Raw genomic sequence first — 10,045 nt, 5'->3', positions numbered from 1 at the left:
ATACTGCTTAAAAAAATAAAGGGAACACTTAAACACTTAAGTGAACACTTAAGTGTTCCCTTTATTTTTTTGAGCAGTATATATTTTGTCCCATGTAAATATTATAGAAACCTGGATGTCAAAACACATTTTAACAAGAAGAGGGAACATTAATAAAAGAGAAAGTGAATGTGTTAGACTTAGTCAAAAGGTAAATATTCATGTGTTGTTCCTGGAATAAAAGATTTAGAGTTCTGAAATCTGTGCTTCTGAACTATTGGTTTTTATCAACAGTTTCATCTCCATTTGTTGTGTATGCACAGAGGACAGTGTCCTAGTGGACACTTGTGCAAGAATCTCACTCAATTCTTTTTATTTTTTTTACTATTATAAATCCAAGTTAGACTCAAAGTGTACAGATGCTCTTTTTGTTCAGTACAGCTAGAATACTTCCATGCAAAAGAGAAATAAAACCGAAGAATGATTTTTTTTTTTTTTTTTTTGCATTGATTTAAAAAGTGATGGCATGGATAATTTTGTGTTTCTCTTTTTGCTCTTAGTGCTTTGATAGATCATTCTAGTATAATTTAACTTAGCTATTATAAATGTGTGTTTTTATATGTTGTTTATTGTGGCTCAAAATAATTTGTTCCTTTTCTTCCAAGGACCTTATTTCCAGGAATTTTTGACATGGAGTGTGAATAAGGATTGTGAATTAATTATACAATGCAAGGTACTTTCGTATCTCGTGTGTGAAAATTCCTGATGGTAGTGAGACAGATCATTCATTGTAAGAGTGAAAATTCAGCTATTTTAGTACAAAGACCAATGGCAATTAGAAATTATTCTGTATTTTATTAATTGTTTAGAATATTCCAGGCAAGTTAGTCTATTATTCTCACTCTTTGAATAATGTCTGATCTTGAAACATTGTATTTTTTTAAAAAGATGAAGAAAAACAGCAGCATATTTTTACTAAAGATCAGAACAAAATTCCTCTGTTTTTGAATACCCTAATGAAAAAAACATCCACCAAGTCAAGATTAAGTTCATGATCCGAATAAAAGAAAAGTAGCTTAAAATGTAGAAGTCTCTTTGTTGTTACACTTGTTGCTACCAAGTGAATCACCAGCAGTTCATAGCTATAGGGCAGAGTTAGTTCTGCACATGGTACCAGGTTGGTTAAAAAATCTTTTTACCTTAGTAAATGAGAAAATCTTTGCATTATTTAAAAAAAAGAAAAGGAAGCAAAAACAGAAGAAATTCGAAAAACACAAATGCTCTTTTTCACAGCACTTTAAACAGCATTTTATAGAGTTTCTTTAGGGTGTTAAGAATTTTGACCGAAGTAACTCTGTAAGAGAAGAAAAACAGGTTGCAGTTGTAATGATGCAGCAAAATAAAAAATATATTTAAATCCTTTCTACAAACTTAATATTTAATTACATAAAAAGGGATTCAACAGAACAAAAGGACATTCTAAAGCCTTAGAACCATCAGAAAGCAAATATAATGACAAAACAGAAAGTCAACTGGCGTTTAGGCTCTGTGAGGTGACATATGGTGGAAACTTTTATTTCCGGTTAATATCTTCTGACTTTATTTAGCTGATGGTGATATTATGTTATGTTTATATTTTAATGTTTATTCATTTTCACCATATGAACCTGTTTGAGCTCCTAGAGAAATTGTTTTCTGCAGCTGCAAGGGAGCCAGACTGTCTCTTGTGTGTTTCTGGTTCTTTGTCCTCGGTATAAAAACGATCTGTTGACGCTGTCTGGCAGGGCTTTTACTGACCTGTTCATCACGAGTGTCAGATTTTGTAGGCTTTAATATCATGCATGCGGTGTTAATAAACCTGACAGAGTGATTTTCATTTAACGATGCTCGGATACCTTTTTTTCCCCCCCATAACATGATTGGTATCTCCTCCTTAACAGGTGACAAACACGAATAAGGACACGTCTTTCAAGTGGTTTAAGGATGGTCTGGAAATTAAAGACCTTTCTTATGATCAGACAACTGGGATTATCTCGCTCTCAATCTCACAGGTAATGGAAAAAGATGAATCTCGCCCGTCTCTCTGTGTTAGAAATTACATTCATAAACTGCAGCTGACACAGAGAAGCAACATAATAGTGACTCACAGTTGATAATTAAAGGATGAAGTCTAGACAGATAGTATACATCAGTGTGTCCGTTTTAAAGTTAGCTTGAGCTGAAGTTAAATATGACATTAATCATTTTGGTTTTCTACAAATATATTAAATTATGGATTTCAAATGGACTTCCTTTAGGTGACGAAGAAAGAGGCCGGTTCATACAGAGCTGTGGTGTCAGACAGCCGAGGAGAGGATGTCAGCACCTTGGAGTTACTAGACAACGGTTCGACGAAACCTCATTACGCAAACACGCTTCTTCCATCCGTAGTGGAAATGAAGCAATTAGAATTATAAGTAATCAAGTTCTGGCACAACAAGCTCTCTGAAGATGTATTTTGCTTGTTTACAGAGTACGACAAGCTTCTCCAGCAGCTGAGTGAACAATGCGGTGAGTTGCACACGTTTGATATGAAGTGTCCTGTGTTATTACACAGGCATGCCATTTTAATTAACCATGCTATATTCACTCTGCTCCCTCCATTACGTTTATTATGCAAGACAAAAAGCTCTTTTTTCAACCTCACAAATCAAAACACACACCAACATGTACCAATAAGTAAGTAATCAAGAGTTCTGACCGCAGCATTGTCAGCTGGCCCGCTGCGGATTGAGAGCACTGCCGAAGGTTTCAAGATCTACTCCAGCCTCCGATACTACATTAGCTTCCTGAAGACAAGCTGGTACTTCAAGTAAGTCTGAGTACAGAGCATCTTTCTGACCAACATCCTGTGAAAAGCCAATTCTTGGATTCCATCATTTTGTATTTCCGTCCTGTGAAGAGTGTTTTCCAGGTCTGGATTAGTACAATTCTAATCAGAGATTTTTTTTGTCAAACATTTATCACAAACATGAACATCGGGTTAAGTTAGATAATTTATCTGAACCACTGTTTTCCAGGTAGAAGTGATTATACAATGTATCATTTCAGCAAATTGAATTTGAGAATTTTCTTCTATTTTGCAAGGATCAAAATTATACATACCATTTCGAGTACAGCAGGTAAAATTTACTTTGAGCACACATTCTCGATTTAAATATTTCTAATGGTTCAAATGATGTAATATAATTCAATAATAATTCACACATACAATGAAACATGTTCATTTTGCAAGCTGGACCTCATTCACATTTATTTTGAAAAGGCCACCATGTTACGGAACAAAATCAGACTCAAGGTGATCAGAAATTGTAAACTGCTGGAATGCCAGTTTCACTGTTCGCAGTGAAATGAGTTTTACATAATGTAATCATGACCTGAGAGGCTGCGAATGAAGAAAGACCCTGCTCCAAAAACCGCCACCTTCAGTCAAAACAAATATTTTGAGTCATTCTATAAAAATGTTTTCTGGTCAGGTAAGGTAATCACTGAGCTGTGATAATGAAAAGAAGTATGTAGAGGAGTCAAGATGAGATTTTAAGAAAACCGTATGGTCATATACGCTCAGTAAAGTTTTTATCCATTTTAGCAATGTCTTTAACTTTTAAAATTCCTTTTACATTTGACCCACTAATTTTATAAAACATATACTCAAATTTATGCCATACACACACATCAATATGAAACACCAGGTTCACCAGGCTCATAAAATTACTTTTCAAGGAAAGGTTCAGTTATATGTAATTTTTTTCCTAATTTTTACAATTATGATTACAGTTTTTTAAGCAAAATGAAAGAAAAGGACCTCTTAGATTAGTTTAGTTTCAGAACTTGGTTTCCACTCAGTTTTGGTTTATTGGCAGGTTAAAAATTGTTTCTTAAAGGGGCGGTAGCACCACCTGCTGGAAGACTGTAGGAGGTTAAACACTCATGGATTAAATTTGAGTTTTTCATTTACCGAAGCTTCAAAAATCATTGTTGTTAAAAATATATCGCATTTCGGCATCTAGATGAAATTTGGGTTACTCTAAATGTGGCATGTGTGAGACGAGCTACTCTGAGTATGTTTTTAGAAATACTCATGCAAGTGTCTTGTCGATGTCAGAGATCAGAGAAGAATCCGAAGACTGTTTTAAGATGGTACAAAGGCAGCACTGACTCAAATAGCAGAATGCCATTTCTGAATGCAGAACATTTTAACGCAGGAACTAATTGGGCTGCAGCAGCAGCAGAAGTGAATGTCAGTCCTGTCACATAGGATCATTAAGCTTAGGCTACAGTTTGCAAAGATTTACTGAAGTTGAACATTATGCATATTTTTGAAACATTGTCTGGTGAAAAGAGTCTTCTTTTCACCTGTGAAGTGCAGATTGTGATGCCAGAATTTGGCATAAAAACATATGAATGCATAGATATGTCCTGCAAACAAACAGAATAGATCTGGTCCTGCCTTTAAAAACCAAGCATGCAGGACATAACAGTGTAACTGTGCAACATTCTGGAAACATTTTCTTGGCACATTTTGAGCTTTTCTTGTACCAATTGAGAGTCCAACACCATGTTGACCTTGTTCATGCCTTTGTAACCACAGAGTAATATTCTGTTGTCTTCATGCACTCTTGTGAAGTTTGAATCATCTAAACTGGTTCTCAATTTAATACAGATCTCAGTCTAATAGGCCATCTTTGGATTTGGTGGAATAGGAAATTCACATCATTCATGTGCAGCTGAAAAATCTGCAGTAACTGTGTGATCGCATCATGTCATGCTGGACCAAAATCTATAATACCTTGATACACCTTGTTGAATGTATGTTATAAATAATTAGGCCATTCTGGAAGTAAAAGAGGCTCTAAATTGGTATTAGCAAAATGTAACTAATAAAGTGCCTGATTAGATTAAATTGTATATTGTAGCAATAGTGTATATAAACAGTAGATTTGTGCTTCATCCTGTGCTTTTAGGGGGAGGAAAATTGATCAAGAGACCAGGACAAAGCCAGGTAGCAGTATGCAGAAAGTCTGGATGGAAATCTTAAACCCAACAGAGAATGACAAAGGTGAATACATGTTGGAGATGTTTGATGGCAAAGAGACACACAAACGGCTCTATGAACTGTCCGCAGAAGGTAAGGCGCTGGTTTAAAACAAAATTCTATACAAATAAGATAATCTAAGGCGCAGCAATTAGATTGTCAATGTTGTGAATCTTGTTGTGTCTTTCAACAGCATTTGCTGAAGCCTTGATGGAACATCAAAGGTTAAAGTAAGTGCATTGATTCAAGGGAAGAAGTTTGAAGGTTTTGAATGAATCTGAATAGAAAAGTTACAAAAAACAAACAAATGCAGAGATGGCTTGTTTGAAATTGGTACAATGCAGTGTAAGCTTAAGATGACTGTCTAATTTTCATCCCTTAGGCAACTGGCCATTGCTGAGAAAAGTAAGTACCGTGTGATAACCCTCACACCATATGTTTTTGTTTTTATTTGAGCTTAAATGATTTTTCTTTGGGTATCAGCTTGAGATAATATTCCCTGCTGATTTTCAGATCGCGCCAAAGTAGTAAAAGGGCTTCCAGATGTTGTAGCCATCATGGAGGGCAAGGTAAAACGTTGTCAGGAATTATAAAAAATTATAAATTATAAATACCTCAGACATTCTCTACGGCCAACCATTTTTGTTGTGATATCTTCTCAGTCTCTGTGTCTGACATGCTTCATTGATGGTGACCCAGCTCCTGAGATCTTCTGGCTACGCAATGACAGAGAAATCCTTGATCAGACTCAGTTTACCATCACTAAGGAGTCCAAGCGCACCTCCATCACCGTCAACAAGGTTACCACGGAAGATTCTGGAAAGTATAGTATCTTTGTGCGCAACCAGTATGGCTCTGAAACTGTTGATGTGACCTTGAGTGTGTACAAGAAGGGAGACAAACCTCCAGCTAATGCAGTAGAGATGGGTTAAACTTGCAAACTGGAGGAATGCCACAGTTTTGCCCAGTCAGATATTTTATTTTATACACTAACAGAAAGTAGGACATCATGGTGATGTGGGAAGAAACTGATACAAAATTTTGAAATTCTTTTGCAAATTCTTTTACGAGCGTAGCTGGGTAAATACCTTATAAAAATACAGTTTTTGCTGCAATTAAAGCTGCAAATGTCTTAGGTTATGTAAGCTTTGCACATCCAAGTTAATTACAAATGATCTCAGTCAGGCTCAATAGAGACCATCTGCAGACATCAGTTTTTCAAGCATTGACAATGGACTTCTAAAGGCAATTGGTCAAACTTCATGTAAGATAGTCTGGAGCTAAATATGAATTCCGTTTTTCTTTTTTTTTTTAGATTGTGAAACCCATTTTTTTCTACATTGTGTTGGTTTATAAAGTAAAACCCCAGTAAAACTTCATAAGGTGCAAAACATGGAGTAGCTAATGCATTTTTCCTAGCTTAGTGCTACAACCTCTACTTTAGAGAAGTGAAGTTAGCATAGCTCAAATGATACTTGCCAGTCAAAATGATGGCACTATTTTTGTTTGTCTGTGTGTTCGCTATTATTTTGCATGTTTATTTGAGCTAGATTAATAGATCAGGTTAGGTTACAGAAATAATTGTATCATTGTGATTGTTTACTAGATGCTAATACAGATTAAATACAACAGTAATACCTTTCTGAGCTGGTTTATTCTGGTGAAACTTAGTTTAGCTTAGTTTTATTTTAGAAGAGAAGAATACTAAGATTCTTATAACGCTTCTGTTATTTTAATGTTGCATTTACTTGCAACCTTTTAGTCTAAAAATAGATTTTGGCTGTGGCTTTTTTAGAAAAAAACCCAGATGTATTGTTTGCCTGTTTTGTTGTCAATAAAGCTATTTCCAACTTATTGTTTTTGCTCCATTTCTTTTATCCACACAAAACCGATGTAGTGAACTTTACAATCAAAAAATGCATTAAAAATTGACAGTAGGTCAGTTTGTTCAATTTTGCAACAGCTATGGTCTCTGAGTTAAAAAGCAAAGTCCTCAGTGTCAATAACCCTAATATGTGGTGCCACATGAGGTCAGGTAAGATCCATATTTGGAGATTCAGTAATACACTGAGGAGAATCTGCAGAGGTGAATGGAACTACTTTAATGTTGGATGAAAACCTAAGTCCAAAATTAAAGTATCTGCTAATCTTGTCAATTTTATACAATGTTAAACAGCAGTGAAGAACAAGCAACAGTAAAATTCTACTTTTTTATTATCTATTCTCTGTTTGCATCTTGTCTCCTCTTTATTATAAATGATTGTGAACAGTGCAAACATAGAGTGAATGTTTTGAAGACTAAATTTGCAGATGATATCTTGTACTTTACCTTAAGTTGTGATTTTAAAAAATCCTTTTCTGAGGCTGAAGCTTAAACATGAAAGAGTAACTGAACTCTGGGTTGTTCAAACAATCCTCAAAGGACTTTGCTACTCACTCGGCATTGCACTGTGGAGCCTTTGCCTTTGGGTATAAAAGGAAGCAAGTTCACGTTCATTTTCTTCACATTGTGTTGAGCTTCACACAGCTGTCTCAGCTTCCAAATACTTTGGTGAAGGAGAACCCAGACTCTCTAGAAGACATGGATCTCAACGGAACATGGCAGGTGTACTCCCAGGAAAACTACGAAGAGTTCCTCCGAGCCATGGGTAGGAAAATTATTCACAAATTTTACTTTTGTCAACACAGGCCGACGCAGCTTTGCATTGCAGATTGGTTGTAATTCATGTCTAATGTCGCATAGAATATCAACAAATCTCTTCTACTCAACAGAACTCCCAGAAGATGTCATCAAGATGGCCAAAGACATCAAACCGATTACTGAGATTAAGCAGACGGGCAATGACTTTGTCATCACCTCCAAGACGCCTGGAAAGACTGTGACAAACTCCTTCACCATCGGGAAAGAGGCTGAAATTACCACCATGGATGGCAAGAAGCTGAAGGTTACTAACTTTTGCTTATTGTCTATACAGTGACAAATAACGTACAAATCTTCTCTAAGCATTCTACATGTCTACAACACGTCTTCAAAAATATTCCTTATACTTAAATTTGATCTCATATTATTGTTTTTTAAATGATCTGTTATTTGCTGGATTGCTGGTGCTGAAATCTGTCTTCTAACCCCTCCTCAGTGCGTTGTCAATATGGAGGGAGGAAAGCTGGTCTGCAAAACTGGCAAATTCAACCACACACAAGAGCTCAAAGGAGGAGAGATGATTGAGGTATGGTGCATCCAGATTTTAGTCTTGCAGAAACATGTATTTCTGAAAGATAAATGCACAATAAGTTCTCAGAGTGTTTGATTATAAGCTTTGAAATATGTGTCTTGTTCTGTCTTACCTAGACTCTGACTGTGGGCTCAACAACTCTTGTCAGGAAGAGCAGAAAGATTTAAACCCGACAGTGACAAAGATACAATGTCTATTTAAATAAAAATAAAAAAAAGTGCGTGATACGTGTGGTTTGTATTGTGTCATGTGTACATGTGGTTAGTGGTGGCCAAAAAAAGATGTATAAATCAAGCGTATATCTTTGCTGACGCCATATAAATGTAATATTTTTCTAAAGAACAAAAACATTGTCTCTGCAAAATCACATTACTGGCCAGGCAAGCTGCTGAGTTCAGCGTTGGGCACAGTTCGTTATCTAGATTGACATAACAAATCAAGTGATCTGAAATCCATGAACATTGCCCTCAAATGCAAATGCAAAACACAATAGGAATTTATACTACTACTACCACCAATATTAGCAATAATAGTAATATATATATGACTACATAATATTCTGAAATACATATTTAACAATATGTCAAACAAGCATTAAAAAAACAAGTAAACAAGTAATGCAGGATAACTCTTTTCTTGGCCTAAAATGAGGAAGTGAAGTTCTCAGAAACCCTCAGTTTGGTTTTTCAGTGGTTACAAGACAGAAGACGTTAGCACACTTGTTTTATGTTTTAATTGTTATTATAAATTAAATCATAACTATTTTTGGACAAGATAAAATAACACAATATCACCCGCTTCCGGATTTTTTTTTTAGTATATGTTCCATTTCAGTCGCAACAATAAGCCTGGGTGGATCAGGCAGGCGCATCTGGAGATTGAAATATTCCCATCTCTGTCAGATCCCTTGGGAATTAAAATGTGTTTTTATTTCCAGACCCAAAATTTAAATAAGGCATAGATCTGAACTTTGATGTGACAACTCTAGAATTTTGATGTTTGAATTTATAAAAGCACTAAAACATCTAAAAGGCCTTTTAATGGCACTTTGCAACATCACATTAGCCCTTAAGGACAGTGAGGGTGTAGGTTCTCTGTCATCAAGGACAGTTCAACTTGCTGAATTACATCAGTTTTTCAAGAAACGCATGAAGAGAAGTCCAGTCACCTTCTGTAGCACCCATGGAACGGAAATACCTTGAAATGAGACGGTGCAATGTGCCTGCTGTGTTCATAACATGGTGTACTGAGACTCTGTATTTATATCTCATATAATGTAATATTACAGAAATGGTTTTATTTGTGAATGTAATATGAAGGTCATAGTTTTGTAGTTTGCAGCAGAGTCTGTATCCAAGATAAATTTCCTTTAGGACATTAAGGTCCATCTTATCTTATCTGGATCCCTCAGAACCATCGTCCTTCTCTTCTTTATGCTTTTGCTCCCAGGTTTCCTCTTCAACACTTTGCACTTGATATGATTTATTGCACTACTGCCAGTTGAATTCTCATCCCCTGCTCTTCTAAACTACCTGGACAGTTTTTGATATGTGTGAATCCCGCATCTGATGCGAAAACAATCACAGTGCTGTATATAACAGTGCCAAAAAGGTTTTTTTGTTTGTTTCATTATAATAAATTGTATATCTTTTTCAACAACTTAGGGTGTAATTTTCTAATAAAAACTGTAATAAATATTAACAAGTAAATAAGTAAAAACTTGTAAAATAGGAGAAAACAGAAAAAGGAGAGACAAACA

The 10,045-nt window shown here is 35.6% G+C and overlaps 2 protein-coding genes across 2 annotated transcripts in view; both read left to right on the top strand.

The window, feature by feature from the left end:
* myom3 (myomesin 3) overlaps window positions 1-6,908 on the top strand; it is a 57,844-nt gene extending 50,936 nt beyond the window's left edge. The window contains exons 28-37 of the mRNA XM_008431077.1: window positions 645-712; window positions 1,920-2,030; window positions 2,277-2,364; window positions 2,491-2,529; window positions 2,725-2,830; window positions 4,983-5,146; window positions 5,247-5,283; window positions 5,436-5,458; window positions 5,567-5,622; window positions 5,716-6,908. Coding sequence (XP_008429299.1) covers window positions 645-712; window positions 1,920-2,030; window positions 2,277-2,364; window positions 2,491-2,529; window positions 2,725-2,830; window positions 4,983-5,146; window positions 5,247-5,283; window positions 5,436-5,458; window positions 5,567-5,622; window positions 5,716-5,985 — 962 coding nt within the window. The 3' untranslated portion in view covers window positions 5,986-6,908. The remainder of the gene's footprint in view (window positions 1-644; window positions 713-1,919; window positions 2,031-2,276; window positions 2,365-2,490; window positions 2,530-2,724; window positions 2,831-4,982; window positions 5,147-5,246; window positions 5,284-5,435; window positions 5,459-5,566; window positions 5,623-5,715) is intronic.
* Window positions 6,909-7,548: 640 nt separating this feature from the next.
* fabp10a (fatty acid binding protein 10a, liver basic) lies at window positions 7,549-8,507 on the top strand. The gene is made up of 4 exons (XM_008431080.2): window positions 7,549-7,701; window positions 7,826-7,998; window positions 8,191-8,280; window positions 8,403-8,507. The coding sequence occupies exons 1-4, from the start codon at window positions 7,635-7,637 to the stop codon at window positions 8,451-8,453; spliced, it is 381 nt and encodes a 126-aa protein (XP_008429302.1). The 5' UTR covers window positions 7,549-7,634; the 3' UTR covers window positions 8,454-8,507.
* Window positions 8,508-10,045: the final 1,538 nt, after the last annotated feature.

This window comes from Poecilia reticulata, linkage group LG16, assembly GCF_000633615.1.
Source record: "Poecilia reticulata strain Guanapo linkage group LG16, Guppy_female_1.0+MT, whole genome shotgun sequence".
NCBI lineage: Eukaryota > Metazoa > Chordata > Actinopteri > Cyprinodontiformes > Poeciliidae > Poecilia > Poecilia reticulata.
The sequence above is the reverse complement of the archived record's forward strand: the minus strand, read 5'-3'. Positions and strand labels throughout refer to the sequence as shown.

Excerpts from the sequence above, each read along its gene's own strand:
- fabp10a (XM_008431080.2), top strand. The coding sequence starts at position 7,635 with ATGGATCTCAACGGAACATGGCAGGTGTACTCCCAGGAAAACTACGAA. Across the intron at positions 7,702-7,825 it reads AGAGTTCCTCCGAGCCATGG|AACTCCCAGAAGATGTCATC; the intron begins GTAGGAAAATTA and ends TCTACTCAACAG. Across the intron at positions 7,999-8,190 it reads TGGATGGCAAGAAGCTGAAG|TGCGTTGTCAATATGGAGGG; the intron begins GTTACTAACTTT and ends ACCCCTCCTCAG.